At 37.5% G+C, this 26,925-nt stretch overlaps 1 protein-coding gene across 7 annotated transcripts in view; it reads left to right on the forward strand.

The window, feature by feature from the left end:
- The window catches only part of WDFY3 (WD repeat and FYVE domain containing 3), a 171,601-nt gene that overhangs the window by 116,151 nt on the left and 28,525 nt on the right, over nucleotides 1-26,925 (forward strand). For 6 of the 7 annotated variants that reach the window (XM_061440880.1, XM_061480382.1, XM_061440888.1 and 3 more), the window contains 18 exons: nucleotides 94-246; nucleotides 2,698-2,771; nucleotides 2,869-3,030; nucleotides 4,336-4,430; nucleotides 6,120-6,240; nucleotides 7,452-7,669; nucleotides 10,202-10,437; nucleotides 11,558-11,692; nucleotides 13,562-13,741; nucleotides 15,681-15,914; nucleotides 17,785-17,884; nucleotides 18,768-18,928; nucleotides 19,498-19,727; nucleotides 20,623-20,732; nucleotides 21,602-21,784; nucleotides 23,618-23,775; nucleotides 24,856-24,933; nucleotides 25,936-26,163. In XM_061440880.1, coding sequence (XP_061296864.1) covers nucleotides 94-246; nucleotides 2,698-2,771; nucleotides 2,869-3,030; nucleotides 4,336-4,430; nucleotides 6,120-6,240; nucleotides 7,452-7,669; nucleotides 10,202-10,437; nucleotides 11,558-11,692; nucleotides 13,562-13,741; nucleotides 15,681-15,914; nucleotides 17,785-17,884; nucleotides 18,768-18,928; nucleotides 19,498-19,727; nucleotides 20,623-20,732; nucleotides 21,602-21,784; nucleotides 23,618-23,775; nucleotides 24,856-24,933; nucleotides 25,936-26,163 — 2,856 coding nt within the window. The remainder of the gene's footprint in view (nucleotides 1-93; nucleotides 247-2,697; nucleotides 2,772-2,868; nucleotides 3,031-4,335; nucleotides 4,431-6,119; nucleotides 6,241-7,451; nucleotides 7,670-10,201; nucleotides 10,438-11,557; nucleotides 11,693-13,561; nucleotides 13,742-15,680; nucleotides 15,915-17,784; nucleotides 17,885-18,767; nucleotides 18,929-19,497; nucleotides 19,728-20,622; nucleotides 20,733-21,601; nucleotides 21,785-23,617; nucleotides 23,776-24,855; nucleotides 24,934-25,935; nucleotides 26,164-26,925) is intronic. The other variant, XM_061480354.1, reaches the window with a different exon arrangement.

The raw sequence follows: 26,925 nt of genomic DNA on the forward strand, positions 1-26,925 counted from the left end.
CTTGAAAGAAACAGACATATCCATTCTTCATGCTTAGACAACATTGTTGTGTATTCATAGTCTGCTAATTCCTTTTTTGTTTATGTGTTCAAGTTGCTGGCAATGCTGTTAAAGAAGAAACGGTCCCTTCTGAACAGCCACATTCTCCATCTGACCTTTTCCTTGGTGGGAACTGTTGATAGTGGGCACGAGACATCCATCATTCCAAATTCTGCTGCCTTCCAGGATCTGCTCTGTGATTTTGAAGTATGTAAAGATGCACAGAAAAGTGATGATGATGCTGGGTAGTGATTAAGCCAGATGCTGATAGCATGCCCTTATATATTGAGCAACAACAAAGTAGGCTGTTATCCTGAAAACTTCCTATTTCTTATGTAGTACAGTAAAGTAGCTGAACAGCGAGATCACTAGTAACTTTTCCTGCTGAACTGGCTTGAATCAATGTAGAAACAATGAATGGGTACCACAGATGTTTCTGCTTTTTGTTGTTTTAGAAGTTACATTTTGCAGTTTTCTGTTCAGCAATTTTTTCAGTCTGTCTGTTCTACTGCAGTACATATATCGAGGCATGAAAGACATACTGAAAATAATAGCTGGAGGTGAACCTTCAACATAGCACAGAGGAATCACTTTATTATATGCCTCCTGCAGTTAATAGTAAGGCACTTACATGTCGTGCAAGCCGAATTTTGAAATATTTCATTGTTGTGTTAAATTAAGGAAAGGAGAGAAGTTCAGAAGGAAATGCTAATGTACTAGAGGCTAATAAATGATGTGTAGAACTTGTCATTTAGTGTTTGCTCCTTTGGCTCCTATACCTGACACAGGCTGAGTCAAGGTTTTCTGTTTCACATAGTATTTTTATTTATTTATTTATAGCCTACTACCACTACTAATCCAGCAATAAGATACTGACTTAATAGTACAAATCTGTTTTGCACAAATGGTTTTATGGAATTAGCCATTTCCTTTTTCTAGATGTCTGAGTGTTTCAAAGCCCTCCTGGAAACTTTATTCAAGACTCTTGTCTATGAAAATAGTCCTGCTGCTATAGCCTTTATTTTAATAGAATTAACTGCCCTTGCTAACTTTCTTTTATCAAGAGCTTAAAGGTCTTTAATAAACCCAACTCCACCTTGCCAAGATCAGCGATATGCTATAATTATGGCACAGAGATAAAAGAAATTAAAAGGGCAGACCTGGACCACTCTTTTAACCTAAGTGGGGTTTTAATACAAAGAAAATTTGTCACACACCGAAGTTTCCTTTTTTTTAACTTGAGGCATAATGTTTAAATGAGAAATAAGTTTGGGCCATGTCTAAACACAAATTCTTCAGTATCATGTAACTAGGTTTTAATAAAACTTTTAAATTACAGTAATGCTTCCTTTGTGCTCGCAAAATTAAACATAGACTTAATAAAAGTTATTATAATATCTACAAGAGCTAATGTTTGTGGTAGAGTTCTTAAGGTAGATGAATTATTTAGCAGAGAAGTGTGACTCGCTCAGCAGCCTAGCTCATTTGACAGTGGGATATGAATCCTGCCTTTTTCTTTCTTTCTTTTTCTTTCTCCCAGAAAGGAACCAGCTGAGAAGCTTCATCAATGGTCTGTACTCACTCAGACAGCAACTACTGTACAAAAGATCTAATTTAATATTCTTCAGTTCATGTCTATCTTTTATTTTCCCTGAAGACCAAGAATATCTGGAGAATGGATATACTTAGGAGACTTAAACCTGTTACTTGCACATTTATTTTATTTTTATGAGTCACTGAGAAGAAACTTCCCAAAAGCCTCAGGTTTTGGCTTGTTTGTTTTTTTTTTTTAATTATTTATATTTTTGTATTCAGAAGTCAGTGACTCAAACATTTCACTTAAATTGGATAAATTAGATGATCTTACTCTTATGCTAAACACGGAAATGAAAAGATTTATTCTGATCATTTTAGGTAAGGTTAGAAGAAAAGAAAATGCTAAGAAAGCATTTTGTGTAAGCCAGTTTTATATACTATAGCACAAGTATTAATTATGTTTTGTTCAATAGCAAGTCAGTTTTAAGATTTGCAGCTGTAACTGCCAACTTTCTGTTTTTATCTTTTATTACTTGTATTGATTGAACAATTGATAATTTTAGGTGTTTTTTTTTGTTTTTGCTTTAGAGGATCTAAATAATTTTAAATGGTATACAAGAAATGCTGGCTAAAAAGAAAATTTAAAAAAATCAAAATCAGGGAAGACCTTGAGTTTAATCTTGGCAGAAGTTAATTTTACGAAGAGAAAATCTTTGCATAAGCCAAATAAACTTAACACAGCATTTCACATCAGCCTAGTAAATCCCAGTAACTCCTTTGGAGTCATTGCATCATATGTTTGAAGAGACGTTCCAGAGAGCATGTAACTTTTCTGTCTAGAATTCTTAAAAAATTTTCAACATGATACATTTATAGAAAATATGTTGGTACCGATATGTGTCGCTTTATTCTTCACTGGTATATTTAGTATTTATTTGAAGTTGAAAATCAAACAATTGGAAACCTTGCAATGTTCTTTTGAGTACAATGGCCAGGTAAATAGTCATATGGACAGACAGTTTTAATCTCTTCAAGACTTTCATAACTTTTGGTATATTAATGTCAGTTTTTAATCATAAAGTGGTTTTGTGTAAAAAAATAATTTTTTATTCTGTATTTCAGGTGTGGCTTCATGCACCCTATGAGCTTCATCTGTCATTATTTGAGCACTTCATCGAACTTCTCACAGAGTCAAGGTATGAAGCAATGACAGCTTAGTAATGAGACTTACAGGTTTAAGTAATATGTAGGGGATGCTCCAATTTTAAATTGCCACTTCCTTACTTCTTCCAGTGAAGCAGCAAAGAATGCCAAGTTAATGAGGGACTTCCAGCTCATCCCAAGACTGCTCTTGACTCTTCGAGATATGTCTCTATCCCAGCCTACTATTGCTGCAATTAGTAATGTGCTGAGCTTTTTGCTACAAGGCTTTCCTAGCAGCTATGACTTGCTCAGGTAACCCACACCTGTGGTAAATCTGGCCTTCTTATGTTTATTATGTTGGTGATCTTGGTCAAAAATACTCCATGGTCATATTGCTGTAGAGTAAGTAACATGAAATGCTCATGTACTGAATTTTTCCTGTGAGAGCTACAGTGAACCAGCCACAGGCAATAATTTTGTTAATGTCTTGATTTATGTATTAAATTGTTTGTATCTAACCAGGTATGACTGACTGATTAAACTGGCTTAATGTTCTGCAGGTGAAAAGCCAAGGTGCTATATTGCAGCTCCCTTGTTCTTTTGAAGTATTGAGCACTTTTTTTAAATACCATTGACTATTACTTCTGGTTAAAATACAGCTTTGATTGCTTCCCTGCAGGAAAGGCTTAGTTTAAGATTTTTTCTTAATCATCACTGTGTAAAACAATATTTAAAGCTGTCAGATATGTATTATTCTGACTGATGAAAGCTACATAAGTAATTGTGATTCATACATACAGAATTATTTTACATGCTTTTAAATAAGTTCAGCTTCTTGATAATTTTTATCATCTCCCCCTTAATTATAATGGAAATGGATTAAATATGCAGGGTTTGGGAGTTCTTTGCATACAAATGGTCACCTTTTCAGCTTCTCAGTTTAAGTGCAATTAAAAGTATCGGAAGCATCAACATAAACATCTTGCCTGTCTTTGTTTTATAAAACTATTGATTTTATGATTAAATAGTTATAAAACAGATTGTAGAATGCCTGAGTGTTCCTTGTTACCATTTCTGGACATAAAATGAAAAATAATGTCTAATTAGGGAAAAGTTATACTACCTAGGGCCCATTTCAGCTTAGTTTCAGAAAGAAGAGGAATATATTGCATCTCCTTTCTTTGAGAAGCATAATCGTCTTGTCTTGGAAACCTATGACTTCATCACCTCAAGCTATAGGCATAAATGTTATACCAGAGTCAAGTAATCACTGTTTATATAATACATGTTAAGCTGTAATGGTTTAACTTGTGGTATTCCTTTTATTAGGACTTGGTGATATCTCCCTCTTTCCTTTTTTTGAATCCTAGCACTTTCAGAGTCCTTTATGTACAGACTTGTCTGCAAAGATTCCATTAATTATTACACATTAAATTGGTTTTTGGCTACTGACTTTAGATGGAGACTGTTTTCTTCAGTCTTTGAGTTGTGATAAAGCTGACTTTTTTGAGTATCTCCCTCTCACTAGTATTCTGGTTTTATGTTTAAGGTGAATTATTGATAGATGAGAGTGCAGCTGTCATATCAATGAATGATGTTTTTTCTGTGTACATCAAGGTTTGGACAGTTCATCTCTTCCACTTTACCTACATTCGCAGTCTGTGAGAAGTTTGTAGTCATGGAAATAAACAACGAGGAAAAGCTTGACAGTGGTAAGTGAGGGCACGGCTTAAAGCAGTAGAAGCAAAATTCTTTGTGATCCCTTCTGTGCTTAAATATGTAAAATTTGGAAATAGTGTCATTAGCAATATTGCAATTGTGTTATAATCTGGCTGCTAGTTAGTTGTGGTACTTTAGCTTTCAGTATTGCGTGCAAAGCAGTACAAAACCCATGTACTTTGGCTTCCTTCATTTAACACTACATGGTTTCTTTCTGTTTGTTCCACTCACTTCAGATCAGCAGTGAATCTCTGCTGCTTTGTGGGGAGAACAAGAAGACAAAAATGGGTTAGTAGGTGCCTGTGGCCTCCAGGTGTGGAGGAAGCGGAAGAATTGACTAAGACAGTCTAGTTATTTTTTTAGGCCAAAAAGGAAGTTTTACTTTCCTTCAAGAATGCTTATATTGAATAGTTTGGGGACCATTTCTACTTTTGTTTTCCTAAAAAAAAGAGGCTTCTGCAGCTGCATTTTTGATCAGTCTTTCTGAACAGAAATGTTTTAGTCCCATAGTGGATGTCACCCAAATAGCTAGAAGGGATTGCCTAAAGATCCTCTTTTTGTATCACTTTGGGAATATACTGGGGAAAGAAAACTGGTTTTGCTTTAAAGTTAGCTTTATTGGTTTGGTTTCCCAAATAACAAGATTTAGGCAGTCTGCATATTCATCATTATCCCCCTATGTGCCTCCTGTTCCTTCTGAATGTTCCAAGATGATTAATTTTGTGCTTTTTAGTGAAAAAGAAGGGTGTGGGTATTGGAGAGAGGTACAGATTGGTGATCTCACTACAGGCTAGCTATCTTTTTTTCCCAGGCTAACCACAGCCTGAGCTGCTTTTTGCTTGCCTTGGGGGAACTGAAGACCCCTGGGGAGAAATTCAGGCTGTGACAAGAATGGAGAGAAAAGCTTTTGGACCAAAAGACATGCAATTTTTAGGTTACTGGTCTTCACTAGTTCCTCTGTATTTCTGCCATAGAAGATGCTTTGTGTTTGTGTCTGTGACTTAGGCACAAAACCTTGGCCCAGAAAGTGTCCATTTATCTAGGGGAAGGTGTCCCTGCCCATGACAGTGGGGTTGGAACCAGATGATCTTTAAGATCCCATCCAACCCAAACCATTCTAAGATTCCCTTATCTGTCTTCATTTTTGCTTATCCCCTCAAGCTGTAATTTTCTGGGTTTTTTAAATAATGTAAAAACATGGTTTTTACATTGAGAGCATAAGGTGCAATAAGAGGGATTCACAAAATAACTGTAAAGTTACTCCTGAGCTTCATGTATTGTCTTGGCTTGCAGTAAGTGTTTTTTATCAACCGATGATGAATCTGGGGGTCTGTTTCTCCTTGTTTCTTAGACTTGGAGGGAGTATCACGTTTTTCCTTGGGATTCCCATCCCCCGGTCACTTAATCCAAAATGTTTATCTACCGTGTTGTCGGGAGGGAGAGATTGGGTTGGGGTGAGGCAGTGTTTGTTTCTGTCTCTACCTGCCAGCAGTGACTGTCTTAGTTAATTTGGACCACCTCAGTTTAGATTACTATCTGAGAAGCTGCAATTCCCTTTTACCCATTCTTCAAACTGACCAAACTCTGTGTGACGATAATAATTTTTATGTATGAAATTCATGAATAGCCTTTAAAATGTCTGAATTCCAAAAGCCTGATTTTCTTTTTTTTAAAATGTTTAGGAACAGAGGATGATTTTGGAGGACTTGTTTCAGCTAATCTTATTCTACTGCGGAACAGGCTTTTAGATATCCTACTGAAACTTCTATATACATCTAAAGACAAGACGACTGTTAATTTGCAGTAAGTACAAAAAAACTTGAAGTAGAGAAAGGATATATGTTTTTACTTCTAGGGGGAAGAATTATACAGCCCCCATTCAAGTTGGTTAGTTGAATTATATAAATTTATAGGAACTACTGAGTGATTTATGCAGATGTCTCTGAATTAGCCTTGGATATGCTAGCAGAAATGGAACACATGATTATTGAGTTGTATGTTGTCAGTTGTGGTAGCAAGAATAATAGTACTAAGCAAGTACAAACCAGATGCTGGTGTAACTAATGCATATCTTTCAGCTATTGCATCAACTCTTTTTTTTTTTTTTGTTTGACTTTTTAAAGAAAAATATAAGACCATGATTGACAGCATTAGTAGAAACTTATGCTTCAAGTTAGGAGCAACAGAAGTAAATATCAGCAGGAAAGGAAGGTATGTAGTAGATTTGAGGGGAGATTACTTGCTTCTGATTGTTAATGGAAGGGAACGTGGTATTATAGTTTAATGAGGCACTGGAGTCATAGTGAGTTGGAGAAGAGACTTTGCAACACTGTCAAGTTAAACCTTCATAAAATACAGCTGTCAAGCAACTGCCCAGTAGGCTGTCTTGAATCTGTTGGAGGCATTTTGTGAATGTATGGCAACTGTAGATTATGTAGCGATTGACTGAGCATTGGTTGACATACAACCTGAACCTGCTCAAGTTTTTCAGTAATACTGCTAAAAAGAAATTAAAGAAAGAGCATATTCTTTCAAATATTTTTAAGCAACTCTTCCCTTAATTGAAAAAAAACAAAAAATCCCAACTAAAGAACCTTCATTTTTTAATACCAGTTTATTTAAAAAGGCTTGTGAAAACTCTCTATCTGTGTAAGGCTCAATGAAAAGTATTTGGAAATTATGATTTGTGGATAAATGCTTCCAGTTCAGCATTCCACATTTGCTATCAAAAGCAAGAGTTGGAGAAATCTCGTTCAGTTGAATAGTCCCAGGAGCTATATTTAGTCTTCCCTTTCTGCAAAACTGTATGTGTTCCATTTGACAAGATTTGGTGAGCAGCATTTCCTGTTGTGTCACAAACTTACCTAAGAATTCAGTTAATTCTTCAACAGATCTGAACTTTTTCTGATCTTGAATTTTGCCCTGTATTGGAGGTCAGACACCGATTTTTACTATCTAGTAGGAAACTAAATGCTGTAAAATGTGACTTCTTTTTTTCTGTTTTTTTTAATTAGGGCTTGTGAAGAGCTAATTAAGACACTTGGTTTTGACTGGATTATGATGTTTATGGAAGAACATCTGCATTCCACCACAGTCACAGCAGCCATGCGAATTCTTGTGGTCCTGTTGAGTAATCAGTCCATCCTTATCAAATTTAAGGAGGGTCTCAGTGGTGGAGGCTGGCTCGACCAGACGGATTCTGTCTTGACCAACAAGATTGGTACTGTGCTAGGTATGGCATCTAAACCTCTCATGACTGAAGGATTGCGCGGGAGTGTGTTGTATGTATGTTGTATGTATGTTGAGGTGTGGGTTATTGCATGAATACTGTGGCAGATGCATCCTTTCTGTTACTGCTGCATGTGCTGCAACCAGATGGCTCTGCACTTCATTCTTCTTACAATTCAGAGTTAGATTTCCTAGACAAAAGAGAGCAGTTTTACAAAACTGCCCTTCAGCTGATACTGCACAGATTTCACTGTAAACTCAGTATTACCTCGTCATCTGCATGAAGCCTGTGTAGCTAATCTTTTGTTTTTTTTTTTTTCTGTTACCATCATGGTAAGGTGAAGTATGTCCCCTGGTAGGCACATCTGAGCTAGATGCAAACATAGCAACAAGAACCTTATATACACAGCTGATAAAGATTCAGTAAAATTTCCTTGTTTGTTTACTTAGAGCATCATGTGGTGTTATACCTGAGCTGCTTTGTCTAGTGAGTTCTGTGCCAATTAAATTTACCAGGATTTTTCTTTGCTATCTTGGGAATTTCTGTGTTTATGTTGCCATCTCAGCCTTTATTTTCCTCTCCCTTTTACTGCATTCTTCTACACACATGCATGCTTGTGCTCTCTCTCTCTCATATTAAAGACTTTGCAGGTTCATAAAGCCTCATTCGTCCAGGTTATGAGACTTTTCCATTATTGCATATTATCTAGAGTTCAGTGTATAAGGCTTTAGTGCTACAGAACCCATTTTGAGCATCTCTGAGCTGTCTGAATATGCAGCTCCAAGTGTCTGAAATAACAGATGTCAATTCTGTGCATGTATTGCCAGGTATGGTGGTTTCCCATAGATCTCTTTTTTTAGTCAAAATAAGGTAGTGCTTTTCAGGTGAATGTCCACTCAGACACCAATACAAACCCATTGACATTAAATGAGACTCTTTCATGAATCATAGAATTGTTAGGGTTGGAAAGGACCTTAAGATCATCTAGTTCCCAACCCCCCCCCCCCCCCATCATGGACAGGGACACCTCGCACTAAACCATGTCACCCAAGGCTCTGTCCAGCCTGGCCTTGAACACTGCCAGGGATTGAACATTCACAACTTCCTTGAAGAGTCTTCAGATCAGGACAGTGATATTAATAGTACTTTCAACTTAATTATTGTTCCTAAAATGACTGTACAAGGAACCACCTCTATGTGTTGCAGCAGTATATGATCTGATTTTGTTCTAAAGTGACCTTACTTCAGGAAGAGAGCTTTTTCTGAAATGAAAGTATGAAGTACATTTTTTTTCTGCTTTGTCTCTTTGAAATCTGAGTATCTTATGCTCTCTTCATCATGTGTCTTTAATTTGAAAATCATTGATATTACAGGGGCTTGACTGTTGTTTATTCAGTATCCACTTAAAATGTCCAATAACATAGATGTTTTCTTCAGTCACAAAATCTTTCTGAATAAGGTTTTGATTTACAGTCACATTTGGTATTTGAAGAGATTTCCTATTTTTCTTACTGTAGTATCAGTTTAATTGAATCCAGATAGATTGTGACCAAACAGATATTTTTAAACATGTGTCTCTTCAACTGATAGTGACAGATTATTTAATTTTTATACCACGTGCTTTCTAATAAATTATAACACATTGGCTCCAAGATTTCTCATGAAAACAAATACGAGCCATTTTTGCTCAAGATTACTGCTGGATTTCCTGGAACTTTGTAGCAAAGATTTAATTAGTCTGATTCCTCGTAGATGTTTTCTGTTTAAAAAGACAATTTCTGGTGGAAAGAATATCTGTGTAAGAGCCTCAGGAAAACAGTCTCCTCTGGCAGTGTCAGAAGAATGCCTTACTGTTTGTGCTAGTGAGGAGACTGAATTGTCTTCCTGCTTCCTTCCTCACTTGAAAATAAGCTCTTCTGCCATCCCAGTGTGTTTTTTTAATAGGAAGATTAAATGTTTAGGTAGAATTGGGATCAGAAGAGGTGAGTTTTGTACTTCAGGCAGCACTTAAGACAAAATAAGAGCATTTAATACTTCATACCAGCTGCTTACAAGGTGCTCTTGAGACATCTCTGGAAGCAAATTAGCTGCCCGTCAACTTAAATGGACAATGGGATTGATGCTTGCTAATATGAATCTGTAACTGAGATTAAGGTTAATCAACCAAATATCTTTGCTCTCACCCAGAAAAATATGTTTTTTTTTTTTTCAGAAGCTTATGTGTTTTAGAAGTCTAAAATTTTGGTCACAGTCAGCAAAAGGATCTCTGTGTGTATGCAGTGGCATTAAGCAGTCTGTAGGGAGCAGTGTCATCTATATGGTATTGGAAGGCAATCATTTCCTTTTATTATTGATCAAAAAGACATCTGCAGCAGAATCGTGTAATATCTTTGTGATAGTCTATATTCACACATTCATGTTTTATGGCATTAATTTCAAAGGAGACACCCTCTCAATTTCACTACTTGAGTAAGCATGAGTTTCATGGGCATTTCCCAATTAATGTTGTTGGCTTTTTGTACTTTTTCATCTCAGGCTTCAATGTCGGCAGGAGTGCTGGTGGCAGATCGACAGTCCGGGAGATTAACCGGGATGCTTGTCACTTCCCAGGCTTTCCCATTCTGCAGTCCCTTCTCCCGAAGCACACTAATGTACCTGCACTCTATTTTCTCCTTATGGCCCTTTTCCTGCAGCAGCCTGTCACTGAACTGCCTGAAAACCTGCAGGTCAGTGCACCTGTCATCAGCAGCCAGTGTAATCGGGGTCGCCAGGTAGGGATTACCTAGTGAAATGTAAATGTAAATCTGTTTGTCATGAAAGAAATAATGGATTAACCGGGCCCTCTCGTTCTTCTCTGCAACTGACTCTCAGTCATGATATGGTGTTTAGTGCTGTGTTGTTTGGGGTGGGAGGACAAGGTACTGTGGGAGTATGTGGAAGCCAGCCTGTTACAGCATAGCTATTGCTGATGTCTTTCTGGTGTGTTTTGGGTCAAATGAGAAGCAGATCCATGGTTTAAGATGGCATGGTGTGAGCATTGAAGGGAGTGTAATTTTTTGTAACAAAGTAGCTTTTATTTCAGAAAAAGGTTGATTTTGGACTTGTTTTAATTGTATGTAAATGAGTAGGTATTATATGGTCTACAGCAAAGTCCTAGGAAGCCTTAGTATAGTGCTTTGTGGAGAAAAGCCACAGTCCAGGTAGACAAAGTGCCTGTTCAGAATGGATTCAGTGCTAACATTTATTTATCAGCAGGAACTGGAAAGTAAGAATTTCAGACCACAAAGGTATTCCACCTGCCTGTTTTCTCAACGGGAATACTTGACAGCACATTCAGTACTGTGCTACAGAAAGTTAAAGGCATGAAGCTAGCCTCCTGCTTACAGCGTTGAAGTACAGCACTGATAAATTGAAATTAAAGTACTTAAAATATTTAGCAATGGTGCTCTTAAAGCTAGAGGTGGACACTTCATCCTTTTGTATTTTTTAATTATTTGGACTTGCTGGAAAATACAACTTGATTTGTTTCTTTTGTTCTTGGTTTGTTTTGTTGTTTTTTTTTTCTGTGGGATACCATGCAGGTTTTACTTCTAGATGTGAGTGAAATAGGCTGAGGTGGTTGTGCAGCACTAGTGCTGACAGGTCTCATTTCAAAACATGTAAATACTTGGAAGAGGTAAGAGTTGCAATTACATTAGCACATGGTTAGAAGGAATTTTCTTCAGTGACCTTCATATAAAGCTTTTGGGTGTAAAGTTTGGAGGATGTAAACCAATTCATTTCTGAGATACTGCTAAATGAGCATATTGTAGGTACAATGAAAACAGTATCAAACTGCACAGGAGTAAGAGATTATTTCATGTTTTCTTTCTTCTCTTTCACCTCTTACAGTTTGATTTAGACTCTATTTGGACATTCATATTTGGAGTTCCTGCCTCCTGTGGCACCGTTACTTCTTCAGTACACAGTGTTTGCACAGAAGCTGCCTTCTTATTACTGGGAATGCTAAGGAGCATGCTGAATTCTGTAAGCATAAATAAATTTGTTCATATTTGAATGTACAGAGTTGTTCAAGTTTGCCATATACTCAAAAGCCGAGTTAGAGTAACTGAGGTTTTGTTAGTGTAATGACAAACTCAGCTGTAAGGTAGGCTCATAGTACTTGGGTGAAAAACATCATTGTCTGTGGGTTATTCTATCTTACTTTATTTTTCAGTATCTGTTGAAATATTAGTGGACATAAAATTAACACTGCTTTTTTCACAATAAGGCTGGGCTTTGTGTTTCCCTGCAATTAAAATAAGAAAGCAGAAGAATAAAATGCCCTTGGCAGAGATCATTGAATTTCTTTCCTGATTAGCATTGTGGGGGAATGTTTGAGACTCTGTATCCCATGTGCTCAAAGCTGAGTTGCAGATTTTGTGCATGAACTTTGCACATGCAGAGAAGTCCCATGACTATTAATAGCCATACGCTGAAGGAAATTAATTTACTGCCAGAAAAATGTGTCATCTTTGAATCTAATGTCAAAAGTAGCAAAAGTTGGTTTCTCAGTTGGAAAATTCTGTATTTGCTTGGAACCAGTCTGTTATCTGGTGAAAATTATCTCCTGAAATTTTGAAAAGCATCACCTGTTGCCTGTTTCGTCGTCATGTGTTTGCAGTATGCTCTAAGAAGTATTGCTTCTATGTCACTTCCATGTTAACACTTCTAGAAGTGTCTTCTGGACATGTGTACTAACAGTAGACATGTTTGTGACCTGCTGCGGTACACATTGCTGTTGTCACTTGGTCTATCTCTTGATGGTGTCATGTTTTTGATCCTCACAAATGGTTCAGACAGTTGTGACATGCTTAGACACATGCTGTCTTTTGCCTTGAAGTCTTGTCCTGTGTCATCAGGTTTATGTTCATATGTGCCATCGTGGTTTGGATTGACACGAGTCAGGCCATGTTTGACAACATGTTTTGAATCTTTACATGTTAGGACACAGACTTTGTCTTATGGTCAGTGATGTGTTGTAAATGTGGTCAGGCTCTTGTTTGTGATGTGCTCAAACATGCTCAGGCATAGGTTACTGTCATGTGTTATTGCTGTGGGTTTATCACATGTTCAGCCATGTATCTGGTTGCATTTCTTCATGTGATTGCAACTTGTTCTAGCCTGTTTTATCATGAAATGTCCTGTTGTGATGTTTGTCATGTTCAGCTATGTTTCTCATGCACTTACGATATGGTGACATGCTGACCTGTCTTCAGTCACGTGTTTGTAATTGCTTGGACACATGTTGCCACATTTTATTGTCACCTTGTGTAGGTGCATGGTTTGGACATGTGATTTCTGTGGTTTTTAGAAGTTGTTGGCTTGTTCAATTGGCACACATTATGGAGGCAAGATTAGTCATGTGTTTGGTCACATGTTTGGTCAGGTGTTCATTGTATGGTGACATGCTCAGACAAGTGTTCTGTGACATTGGGTCAGATTCATCACATGTTGGTGATGTGCTCAGACACGTTTTCTGTCACTTGTTTGATCAGGTCACGTGTTCAGGCACTTCAGTCGTGTGTTCTGGACAATGTTTGGTCACTTGTTCTAAGAAGTACTCGCAACATACATTTGACATGTTCTGGATGTGTTTTTCACACTTGGTAGTGTTTTTGGCCACGTGTTCAGTTACTTACTTCTGATCCACTTGAAGAAGTGTTTGTCCATGTGATTGATCACATTTGGCCCCATCTTTGATCACGTAATGATCACGTGTTTTATTGCATGTTTGACAAATGTTTTTGATAGCATATTTGACCCTACAGCTCCTCTTCCTGCAGCTCCTTTCTAAAATGAGCACTCTTCAATTAGTGCCATCTGTACTAATATGCTGTTTGTTTTTAAACCCAGCCTTGGCAGTCAGAGGAAGAAGGCTCTTGGCTTCGAGAATATCCAGTCACCTTGATGCAATTCTTCCGATATTTGTATCACAACGTGCCGGACCTCATTTCCTTGTGGATGAGTCCAGAGTTCCTGTGTGCACTGGCAGCAACAGTGTTTCCTTTCAACATCCGACCTTACTCTGAGATGGTAGGAAATCCAACTAGTTAGTTTCATTTTTTACCCTGAATGTTACTTTTGATGATTTATCAATTAACAGTCATACAAAGGTAAAGCTCTACTTACGCTGCAGAAACAGGTCATTGTAAAGGCTGGGCTGGATGATTTGTACTTGTGTTTTGGAACTGAGAGAAGCATATGTGCAACTGAAAGGCAGTTGCTGTGCAGCAACATTTGAAACTGCATGTTAAGATGAATGTACATACTTCATTTGTTTTCTAATGGAACATTATCTCAGATTTATAAAAGCAAGAGAGACTGAGTCAGCCTGTGTTTTTTCTCCAGCTCTGGAGAGTGTGATAAAATCTAAAACTTCTTTTTCCTCCCACTTCCCATTTCTTCTTTTTTGGCTTAACCACAAAAAGAGTGATCTTATATTACCTGGAACTACTGAATTTGAGCCAGGAGAGGGTGTGAATTCAACCTTGCTTGCATCACTGCCTGAAGTATTCTTTGAGCTTAGTGTCACTTACAAAAGATACTATTTCTAGGATATGAATGGAAACAAATAATTATTGTTAGCCAACATCTGAAAGTAGTTTTATTAAGAACATGAAAGGATAGTTAGGCTACAGGTTGGCAAATGCTAGAACTATGGAGGATATACATCAGAAATACTTACTGGTAGCCTGTTATCTTTTTGTTGTCATTAAAAGTGGGAGATCAGTTTTTATAGGTTCATGCTGACGAGTCTCAGTTTATTTTGCTTTTAAGTTAAACTTTCACTTGAAGCAGATTCTGGGAGCTCACTCAAAAAAAGAAAGAAAAAAGTGCCACTTATAAACTGGTTAAGCTGGTTTAGAATTCACCTGTGTAGAGTTCTTAGAGGAGCCTTGTGCCTCAGAGCAAATTTTACTTTAGATGCTGGGTCCCTTGAAAATTTGTGTAGCTGCCTGACAGCTGGAACTCTTTACTGTTTGAGGAGTTTCTTGACTCCAAATTGGCTTACTCCTCCAGAATTTCCCTCTGCCCAAATGTGTAGAACTAATCAATCCCTTGTGAAATAGATGAGCAACAGCCAGGTTTCTTCAACAAAACACTATGACCCAGATTCAGCAGAGAAGATTCTGAACTGATCTTGTAGCATTTCTGAGATTGCCACTAAAACCAGATAGAGTACATGTTTGGGCTTCTCTTAATTTCCTGGGAAATCTCTCCTTCCAAAGCAGACCAAATGTTAAAACATTACTTCGTATGTAGGCTATTGATGCAGTAATTTTGTTGGGGGAAATCCTATTGTCTCTTCTTGCATCCAGAGGAAGGCATTACATATAAGCAGTCAGACTTTTAGATTTGACAGCTTTCAAGCTTTAGAGACCTTCCCTTTTTTCTTTTCTTCTTTTTTTTTTTTTATTATTATTTGTCGCCTTTTTTTTTTCTTTTTTCCTTTTTTTTTTTTTTTTTGAGAGAGATTTTGGGAAACTGGCTGACCCAGAACTGCACTCTGAAGGTATCTTATTGGAAAAAAAACCAATAAGGCTTAGTTCCTTCTTTGCTTTCTGTCATGTCAGCTTGATAGCCTTTTTAGTTGGCTTATGTCTTTAACTGCTTTAATTAGAAACTTAAAAAGAAAGTCTTTGTTGCAATTAGAAAATATATTTTTGCAAAGTATCTAGAAATTGCCTGAGTGCTACTTGGTAAGTGAACGTGAAATGTGACCTCTAGTTCACACAACTCATGCCAGTCTTCATTGATTATTGTTTGCCATTGGAATCTGAAACTAGAATTAGGATGTTTCTTCTGTTGTGTATTAGGGAACTGATCCTGAACATGATTATCTTTTACAAAGGCTTCTTAAGAAGCTAATTGTGAAGCAAACAGCCTTGGAAAGACAAGTGAAGAACAGAGTAGCAAAAAGACTGCTGTTAATTTGCTGATCTGTAGAGTTTTAAAATGCTATGTTTCATAGGTCACTGATCTTGATGATGAAGTTGGGTCCCCAGCTGAAGAATTTAAAGCCTTTGCAGCTGATTCTGGCATGAACAGGAGCCAGTCAGAATATTGCAATGTTGGCACCAAGACATACCTAACCAACCATCCTGCCAAGAAGTTTGTGTTTGACTTCATGCGTGTGATGATAATTGATAACTTATGTCTCACACCAGCCAGCAAACAGACTCCACTGGTAGATCTTCTGCTAGAGGTATAGTTTCTTTGGGGTTTGTGTTTTGGTTTTTATTGTGGCACTTTATTCCCTGAAATACTCTACTTACCTTTTAAAGTTAGAGGAGTGATGACCTGGGATTCAGTGGTATCCTGTAAGTTGCCATGAAATAAGCGTTAAAAAGAAAAGGAACACTTTTGTCTCATAAGTAGTAGTTTGCTCACCTTTAACAGCTTGGAGAACCTAAGAAAGCAAATGCAGAGGGTTCATCTCAGCTTTCCTTTGAGAATGTTTTCTGGACTTCTCCCTGCTCCCTCCAGCATTTGTATCAATTGGTGACCATCTCAGATGCTTGAGCTGACAGTCTGCCTGATGACTACCTGGCTTTTTTCTTGCTGTGCTCTGTTCTCCCCTCCACACTGCAGTCCTACTACCACTTTTGTTTGTGGATGGCTTAATTTTCATTTGGCCAGTCAGTTGCTGAGCACATCATGTCAATGATTTATTTCTATTTAGAGCAGCCATAGTCTTATTTTGGCATCTTAGCCGTTATTTCCTTTTGTTTAGAAACACAAGTAGCAGATCACAACACTAGATATTCAACAGCGCAGCTTGAGATATTGTAGCTTTCTTCAAGTTTTATTTTTGTGGAGTGCAATTCATTTGTTAAAACATCTTTCAGACCATGACAGCTATATTGACTTTGTAGGAAATATAAAATCGCTGTGAATCCCTGCAGAAATATTAAGGTTTCTTTTTTATGCATATTAGAGAAGAAGAAGTGACAGGACATGTGGCACCATATGCTATAAAAACAAAACCAGTATAACTGTTATCTTCCTGTAAATTACTTTCTAGTGTTTGTGACACCTGCAGAAAGCATCCTTCTGTCAATGGTGAGACAGGGAATGAGGAGTTCAGTTTCTGTTTAACTGCCCACTCCTTCTTCAGACAAAGTATTTTGAAATGTTCTGTTCGCATCAGTTCATATTCTCCCTAGACTTATCGATTTGTTACATCATCTGTGTGTTGTTAAGTGTCCCTGACTCTTTTTGATAGCTGCAGGAATTTTGGACCATGCTTGTATATTTCCTGACAAATTTCCTGGGTCATTTGGGCATCTGCTGTCACAAAGCAAAAAATGAATTGTCAAAAGATGCAGTTACCTGAAGACATCAGGAAGCATATTTGAGGCTGTATTGTTGCAATTGTTTTATTGCTGTTTTAATCTGTTATCACTCATCACTGGCCTCTTAGCAAAACCAGAGAATTGGATATGTACACACTACTAAACCATTACAGGGTAAAACCAAGTAGGATGACTTAATGTTATATTGCTTTTTAGGATTGTTTAAGTGGATCATTCAGTTACATACGATTATGTATGCATTGAAAAACACATGGTGATAAAGTGGTTTTCCCCTTTAAGTGCAAAGGTAATTAGAAAGTTTTAGCTCATCCATCCTTTAAATGACTATACAGAGACCATTGTAATAATATGCAGAACCCCACATAGAAGTGATTATCAACTTACATGTTTGATCTGTTCCATTTCCTCTTTTTTTTACTGAGGTGGTCACAGTTCAACCATATGTTTATTTAGAAGTTCATGCATCTTTCTGAAATGTGTTCTTTTCCAGTTCCTGTGGTGGCAGAAGATACATTTACTGGATTTAAATAGGATTAATGCCCACTCTGTAAGAACACATACAACTGATGTGTACTTGATGTGTATTCTTAAATTTTTGAATAAAGCCAAGACTTTTTACTCGAGGCAGAATGTTAAGAGAAAAAAAACATAGTTCACAAAACCTAAGAAAAGAGAAACTCACCTAGACTGTCCTCCCCTTCCCTCTTTTTGCTTACTTAGAGATGTTTGTTAGCTAAATATTATATTTCTTTTTATTAGGCTTCCCCTGAAAGATCAACACGAACACAGCAGAAGGAGTTTCAGACATATGTTTTGGATGGAGTGATGGACCATTTACTTGCAGCTGATGTTTTACTGGGTAATATAACAATGTTTAATTATTGATCTATTAATCTAGGCAATAGGCTTTGATAATTTAACTTTTTCTTTATTAGTGCCCTGTTTTGGTACAACTTGATGGCCTTTATTTTTTTTACCCTGCCCTTTCCTTTCCTTTGATGTGTAAATGATGTTGCTCCACTTGCGTATTCCCTTATTATGTTGATTGTGCCAAAGCCATGACAGAGGTTATTCAGAAAAACTATATGATGTGAATTTTTGGATATATGAGCCAGGCAATTTACAGTCATGTAAAAAAAAATTGAAACTGGATCTTGCGTCTTCCCTTGTCCTTCTTGCCTTGGTAGAGGATTTGGAGTTTTTCTCAATTTATCATGGTGGGACTTTAATATTTTAAAAATTAGCTTTGTTTCTCTTTCCCCTGCTGTAGTTTTACTAATCCCCATTCTGGGATTAGTGCTCCATTGATCCAGTTAATAAATAGATAGGAAGAGAATTAAAAGATTGTAACTTGGATGTCAGCAGGGTAGGCTGTCCCACCATCTAAACCCACAAGGATTTGGATGATTCTGTAGTGGCCTGTACAAATATCACTGCTCAGGTGCCCAGCTGGATTTCATGGTGGCCTGCTGGACTTCCCAGGAGTTCTCAGTCTGCTGTATTTCCATTCTAAATGTCATGGCACAGCATGCATCCCCCCCTCCCTTTTTTTTGGTCTTTGTCACTGTTGATTTAAAATGTTCACTTACCATCAAAGATCATTGTAGGGTTGTTTTAGCTTTGACTGAGTCTTTCTCTGTTTTACAGAAGTCTAGGAAGTACAAACTAGTGTGAATGTATTTATGCAGGTGTGGGGTTTTTTTGATAAATGAATAAAACTTTGGGGGTTTTTTGCTACCTAGGTGAAGATGCATCTCTGCCTATAACAAGTGGAGGAAGCTACCAAGTGCTGGTGAACAATGTCTTTTATTTTACACAGCGTGTGGTAGATAAGCTTTGGCAGGGCATGTTCAACAAAGAATCCAAACTCCTTGTGGACTTCATAATCCAGCTCATTGCACAGGTAACAGTGGTGTTCCATAAGCCTGCTTGCAAAAACATTTTCACAGGTTATGTTAAAATCCATGGAGTGATGTCACTAAGCAACCTGCTAATGGCAAATGTCAGGTCAGCAGAGAAGTATGTTTTTCTTCCCCAGGTTTTTTCTCTCTGCTGAGCTTGCCTAGGGCATCTTGTCAGTATGTAGTGCTTTATTATGGAACATTGAGTAAAAACTGCTTTCAGATTGCATTGAGGTTTTTTTAGACATCCCCGAAAATAAAAAATAAAATTTACCTCACATGAATTTGGGAAGCTTCCTAAAATCAACATTTTTGGAAAGCTTTCTCCTGGACTTTTGTTCAAGATTGTTAGAAGACTTTTAGTGAAATCAGCAGCATCTTTATAGATGTTAAAGTTACAAGCGTATTGGCATGTATTAATGCCATTTCAATCCTTGAAATTTACGGAATTGACTCTTTTAGTAAAATACTAATTTAAAAAATGAGCATGGGTCAATTCAGGGGAAGATTGTGTGCCAATAAATTGATTTTCTGCTACTATCTGATCATGGCTTTCTTTACTTCACATTAGTCGAAAAGAAGATCTCAGGGGCTATCGCTGGATGCTATATATCACTGCCTGAACAGGACCATCTTGTATCAGTTCTCAAGGGCACACAAAACTGTTCCTCAGCAAGTGGCTCTCCTTGATTCCCTAAGGGTCCTTACTGTGAACAGAAACTTAATTCTGGGACCTGGAAATCATGATCAAGAGTTCATCAGCTGCCTAGCTCACTGCTTGATTAATCTGCACGTGGGAAGGTAAGTATTTCAGACAGAAGTTCATTCCAGAGCCAGGGCTGTGAAGTATTAAGATGACCTGTTCTCTCTCAGCAATGACACTTACCTTGCAAATAAGTCAGCAAATTCTGGGTAATTATTAACAACTTTTCAGCCAGTGAAATGTAAGCAAGCTTAAGTGATTCATTTTGAAACACAATTAAGTTTGAGGAGCACAGATATAGAGAACATTTTTACCTCCTTTTACAGAGGTATTTAAAAATACTGACACAAGTACTTACCTATCCATTTGTTGTTATGCTTTGATAATCTGAAATGTTTTCAAGGTAGAAAGAAACACTGGTGCTAAGTAATTAATAGTCAAAGGGATCTGTCACTAGACTTACGGTCTATTGAATCATTTAATACTAATTCCATATTTAGTACTCTGATGTATGGCATTGAAAAAGTCCAGTCAGGCATTGAATCAAATGCCCATGACAAATGCTGTAGACACCAACTTTTCTGCATTGCTGCAAATGCCTGCCTAGCATTTTTTTTTTTATCTTCCAAAAAGATGTACAACTTGTGTTTCATCCAGAGACACCAGGGAAGCATCATCATCAGAAACTCTAATGCTATTTGTGGCTTCATCTGGTTCTTCAATATTGTCATCTTCTTCTAGCACCATCAGTGTCTGTGGCGTGTCGTATTTCCTAAACCTTCAGTTCAGCCTGTTACTGCAGATTATCAGAACTCAAGTCCTGCACAGAAGTGAAGATATGTTGCTGCAGGAGCACGTGTTAATCTTTGTGATACTGTCACAGGGAATCAAATACTTTAGCTTTGGTTTGGGTTTGGGTTTTTTTTTGAGGGGGGAGGGGATTTGTTTCTCTTTTTTTCTCTTGGTTGTTGTTAATTCATTGTGCGTTTGTAGTAATGTCGATGGGTTTGGATTGGAAGCAGAAGCAAGGATGACAACTTGGCACATTATGATCCCCTCTGATATAGAACCGGATGGAGTCTACAATCAAGATGTCAGTGAAGGTAATACGAGAATGACAAAGCCACAGATGTCTTCTATCGCCACTTCCGTATTGTCATTGCTAGTCTTTCACCCCATTTACTCTAAGGGCTGGGGTAAGATGATTGTGGCCTTGGGTTGATGGTCTATAAAATATATTAAAAATAGATTAAAAAACCATTTAGAAATACCAAGACAGACATATCCAGGATAAGTTACTGTTTTGTTGAAATAGCAAGAGCTCAGTATTTTCCAGACATGCACCAGAATTTGAGATATTGCTTTATATGCACTGAGTTGGATCCACTAGAAATGGGTTGTTTTAATTGTGCACTGTTATTTTATATCAGCCGGATCTTACATGAACATAGGTAAGAGATAACTGGTAAAATTATTATTCAGTGGCATCCTGAGGGTCTTTCACTCAAAAGAAATATATGAGCTAGCTGTGGAAGAAAGGATGGAGTGATTTTCAATTTTAACTTTTTTTCCTTACATGTTTGATTGATGGCTTATTTATTATTTATGCATGTGTGTACTTACGCACACAGTCATAGGTAAGAGTATTAAGTGTAATGTATGAATGGAATTGTATATGTGTTTATAGACCTATACTTCTATGAGATTTTGAATCTCATTTTGTTAATAACTAACAACTAATCAGAGCCACTGTTTCAAATTAACAGAGAAAAAGTTATCAAAATTAACTGTTAGATACTTTCTGATAGCACATAAATGGCAGAAAAAGTCTGATCAAAGGCATTTTACGAGTCACGCAAGAAGGGAAGAAACTAGAATATAATTGCAGAAATTATTTAGTTCATTACTGTAAAAATGCCAGGTCTATAAACACCATAGAGAGCTTGCTGTTTGTGATCTTGTACCTATACAGGGCGCCAGCTTCTTTTAAAAGCTATAAACAGGGTGTGGACAGAGCTGATCCACAGTAAAAAACAGGTTTTAGAAGAAGCTTTCAAAGTGACACTACCAGTCAATGATCGTGGCCAAGTGGATATAACTGTTGCAAGACCCTTTATTGAGGAAGCAAGTTTGAAGTGTTGGCAGAATCATTTGGGTAAGTGTAACTGAGGACTTATCTATACTGAATGGTCAATTTCCCTGAAGTGAGTGTTATGCAATGGATGCTTTAATATGTGTTTAGCTTTTGTGTAGCAGTAAGTACCCTAAACTGTCATTGTTTAACATCTCTCAGTCAGAAACTTTACTGTGCATAGGATATACTTACAACCCACTGCACACAGGGCCTTTGTTCAACACTGTTGGTGGTCTCAACAATGTCTTGTATTTGTGAGGCAGCACGTGCCAAATAGCGTATTATGGATTAGTGATTTAGCTCCCTCTGATGAACACTTGGATTGGAGTGATCTGTGTTACCATTCTCAGATCTCACTGGATGTGCCAAGCAAGGATGGGGACCCCTCTTGATCACGTCTGAGTGCAGCCTGCAAGCTCTCTGTCTAATGATAAGGCTGGAAATGTGGGGCAGAGCATTTCTTCTCTAGCAGAAGTGATACTTCTCCACACAGGAAGCAGCTTTGTGGGAAAAGGACTAGGGAATCCTGGTGGACAACAAGTTAAGAGCAAGTTAGCTCTGCCCATGTAATAAAGAAGGCCAGCTGTTGCTGGACTGAATTAGAGTTTAGACAGAAGGTAATAAAATTCTATATTAGTGAGAGTTTAGACAGAAGGTAATAAAATTCTATAGAAATGACTCCTTTGATGATTACACGGCTCTAAAGTAACTGGATGTACAGAAAGCATTTTTGCAAACTTGTAATACTTGGGGATTTTTGTGATCTCTCTATTCCTGGATATGCTTTAACCCTGACTGATGTTTGCTCAAATTTCCAGTATCTCCCTGATAGTCAATATGTCTGCAGAAATGTTTAGAGTAGAGTGAAAGATCTTTGGAGAAATTATTGCTATAAGAAAGTAGTAGTGATTTTAAAAGAAGAGAAAGTAAGCTCAGAAGTGAAGTGTATTAATAAACAAATAATGAGGAACTTGAGCATGTACTTTCTAAATCAAAGGTATCTGATACACAGTACAATATATTAGCTGAATATTGGGAGAATGTTAAACTGTTGAGAGAGCTGAACTAAACTGTGATTCCTTTTTTACTACAATTTTAAAGGAAGCACACCACTCTTGTGATAGAGTTGACTATCAGCTGGGATGGCTGTATGTGCACAAAAAGGTGCTGTAGGCCCACTTAGTGTCTCTGCTCAGTACAGCATATTTTGCCACCAGATTGGTTAGTGGGGTCATGTTGTAGCGTCTTTTTGGGTAGGGATATGATGCTCAGCTGCATTTTTTTTTTCACCAGTGTCTACTGTTTATAACATAAATGATATAAATTCTGTTATCTTTATAACTGTCTTGAGAAAAAATATTGCTCCAGATGCTGTCTCCATACTTTGTAATGCCCACTTGCTCTTTAAGGGATGTAAAACAGCAAAATTAAAATTGGTGGGGGTACAGGGGAGGTGAGGTGATGATTTTTTTTTAATGCATAGTTAATTTTCACTTCTTCAGGTGAGGACAGCATTCGTAGGTCATGGACCCTGATTTCAGTAATCAATAAGCATGTTTGTCATGCTTCAAGTCAAAATGCAAGCAATTCCTAGATTTCACCTGGGGATCTTTCCTCATACAAGTCATGTATGTCTGACGTAAATGTGAGTGCTGCTGGGCACTCTAAAAGCAAAAAACCCACAAACAAACAAAACACATGCTCACAGTCCCCAAAACCACCCTAATCCCCAAACACCCACCTTTTTAAAGCAGCAGAAAAGGTTATTCTATTAAAAAAAATAACTATAATGGGGGGTAGGGTAAAAGAAACCCACCTAAAAAGTGCTTAAACACTTTCTTTTTGTTTTTTCAGCTCATGAGAAGAAATGCATCAGTAGGGGGGAGGCTCTGGTTCCAACCACACAGTCCAAACTTTCACGAGTTAGCAGTGGGTTTGGACTCTCTAAACTAACTGGTTCTAGGAGAAACCGCAAGGAAAGTGGACTGAATAAACACAACCTCTCTACCCAGGTACTTTCTATCAATTAATAACATGCAGTCTAAAATCCAGCAATGTATGTTCAGGGTATGTGATGAATATAAGGAATCCTGCAGAGTGTGAAGTGACATCTAGTGCTTGGTTTTCATTCCCCTTTTTGAATATCCAGACTGGACATCTTATGTGTGTCCTAATCTAGTAGGTACATCTATCTATCTGTAACATTAAGACCAGAGTTAAAACTGTATTAATTTTGCTAATCTGGGTCTTAAATCCAATTTGCACTACTATTCTGGAATAGAATCTGTAAGACTGATGCTTGTCCTTCTTTCCATCGTGCCCCCAAGATAGTTTAGGAAAATCCCTTTATGAGCGTGTTTGTATCATGACTGAAGAAGTGCTGCTTTGCACTGTTTTTATTGTACTGCAAAACAGTATGTGACAGTAGCATTGGACATTCACTTAATAAACCTGCTTGCTTAAAAAAAACACCAAAATGTAAGAAAAAATATTAGACCAGACTAGCACAGCAGTGGTGCTATCAGCAGGACAGTACCTAATGGGGCATTGCAGGAGTTAGTATAACGTATTTGAGGCACTGAAATCAAATGAAAGAGAGGATTTGAAAGTGCCTTGGCAGGGGAGTTGGACTACATGATCTCCAGAGGTCCCTTCCAGCCCTAATGATTCTGTGATCCTGTGAAAAGGAAGAAGCTCACACACTGAGCTGACAGGCACCATTGCTGGCTGTATCAGTAGAGGAAGCAATAAGTGAAGTATATGCGGTAGAGTGAGGAGTGGTGTCTGACATGAGGATTTTCAACAAACTAGGCAGCATGTACAAATTATTACTTTAAAGGAAATAGGCAAAAGTAGTAATATTTGTCAGTGGCAATCTTCAGCTGTTTGGGAATGTTCTGAACTATTAGTTATGTAGTTTGGAATATTTTCCAAATACTTGCCAGGAAACACCAAACAAAACAAAACCTTAAATATTGTTGCATGCAGTAGTTTGAAATTCATCGTCCTTCTTGAGCAAGTTCATAGGCTTTTCATTTAAACAAAATCTTTTATAAAGCATCTTTCTGTCTGTCCTCTCATCTTTGTATTAGGAAATTTCCCAGTGGATGTTTACTCACATCGCAGTGGTTCGGGACCTGGTTGATATGCAGTATAAGGAATATCAGGAGGTATGGTTCAGAGGATTCATTACCTGACACTGATACTTTCACCTGTTAGGTTAGACTGATGCCGTTTCTCATAAAATATTAGGTTGTCATTGGTAAAATTCTTGAATGTTTAGATGCAGTTGTTATTTTTAAGGTTTTTTAGATGCAATCCCATAAGTGAGGAAACTCATTCTGATCTGGTGGTAGATGAAAGCTCTTCTATCAATATTACATGTTAAATCTTAACTTTTTTCGAGAAGCTTAATTAGTCTTCCCTTAAGGGTTTAAAGAAAAAAAAAAAAAGATCGGATATATGCTAGAATATGCTGTCTTTCTAAAACATTGTACAAAAATATATGAAAAGATGTGGGGAAATATTGTGTACAAACACTACTGTTATAGTAACACGAAGAAAATTTTATGGTACTTTTCCCAAATCATGCAGTGATGGAAAGTGGCTGCTCTGTGCCTTCCAGAATGAAATCATTGCACCCTGTGGTTTCTTTCAAATATCCCCAAAGACCTTTGGTTCAAACTAGTTGCTGAGCTGTGTGCTATAAATCTTAAGAAATCCACTTCTGAGAGAGATAAGACATTGAAAGCAGTTAGTTAAAAAAAAATCACCAGGCATTGCTTCATTTAATTTCTCTCTCCCCAGGGTAAGTACAGTCAGGGAAGACCTCCAAAACAATTTTTGTTTCCATTCTTAAAATCCTTTTTCAAAATCAGTGGCTTAGTGTTACATTTCTTTCATATTTGTTTTTTTAGAAATGCATTCAATTCACGATATAAACAAAAAGCAGAGCTTTTACGTACTTTTTTTTTTCTTAATTTTTTGTTGAGAAGATTAAATTAGGAGCCCTGCTTTTATGTTAACTGGCACCAGAAGTGTCATTAAGGCTTACTAAAAAATGCTAGTAGAATTATTATTACATGGTTTTCTGTGGAAAATGTCTCTGCTTATATCAGAGACAGGCTTAAAAGCATGATTCCTGATGCATCCACAAATGTCTTTGTATTCAGCGTCAGCAGAATGCATTAAAATACGTGACAGAAGAGTGGTCTCAAATAGAATATGAGTTACTACGAGAGAGAGGTTTGTGGGGTCCCCCCATTGGCTCCCATCTTGACAAGTGGATGTTGGAGATGACTGAGGGTCCCTGCAGAATGAGGAAAAAGATGGTGCGAAATGACATGTTTTACGTTCAGTATCCCTACATGCCTGAGGCTGAGCAAGAAACAAACGTACTGGTAAGTAGACAAGATTTTGTGATGGGTAATTTTATACCCTTTTGTAAAATCTGTATGTTTTTTTTACAATTTTTTTTATTTTACTCTGGTGTTACCTGTTATGTCCTAAATGGTTGATGATGTCCAGTTGTTCCTAGTAGTATATTTAGGGAGGGAACTAAATCACTCGGCTCAAAACTGAGTGAACTCAAAGACTAGCAATTGCAACATAAGATGGGGTGTGCTTGCATCAACTAAGTGGTCACGCCAGTGCACAGCAGAAGCATCTTTACAAGCCTGTAGAGGTAGAGAAGTATCATAAGTATGGGAGGTTTCAGTCTGAGTTCTCAGCCTTATGCTAAACAGCATGGCAAACAGCGATCTGAAACCAGTTCATGGGCCTTGGTTCGGGTGTGTTTATGGAAGTTCCATCTGTCCAAAAACACAAATATGGGCTGTGTAGCAGAAAAGCACATGGCCTTTGAAAGCTTGGCAGTTAGCTCCTGTTAATCTTACAACACCATTTTTAAGAAGTGGAGCAGTCTTTATTGTCTTTTCAGGCATGTACACATGTATGCAGGATCTTTTTTCTCAAGCAGGAGTGTCAAAGTGCTTGAAAAAACTCAAAAGGTAGCATTCAGCCAGTTTTAAACCCTTAGGTATATTTATCTGCTTGCAATCTGATGCACAATAGCTGTAGTGACAGTGTAATTCACACAAAGTGGCGAACATGCCATCATACATTCTTCTCAAAAGTGTTCTTTCTCTGATGCTTATATAATT

The sequence above is a fragment of the Pezoporus flaviventris genome, unplaced genomic scaffold, assembly GCF_033815535.1.
Source record: "Pezoporus flaviventris isolate CSIRO_AGI_PZ_B2104156 unplaced genomic scaffold, CSIRO_AGI_Pfla_v1 ptg000002l, whole genome shotgun sequence".
Lineage (NCBI taxonomy): Eukaryota > Metazoa > Chordata > Aves > Psittaciformes > Psittacidae > Pezoporus > Pezoporus flaviventris.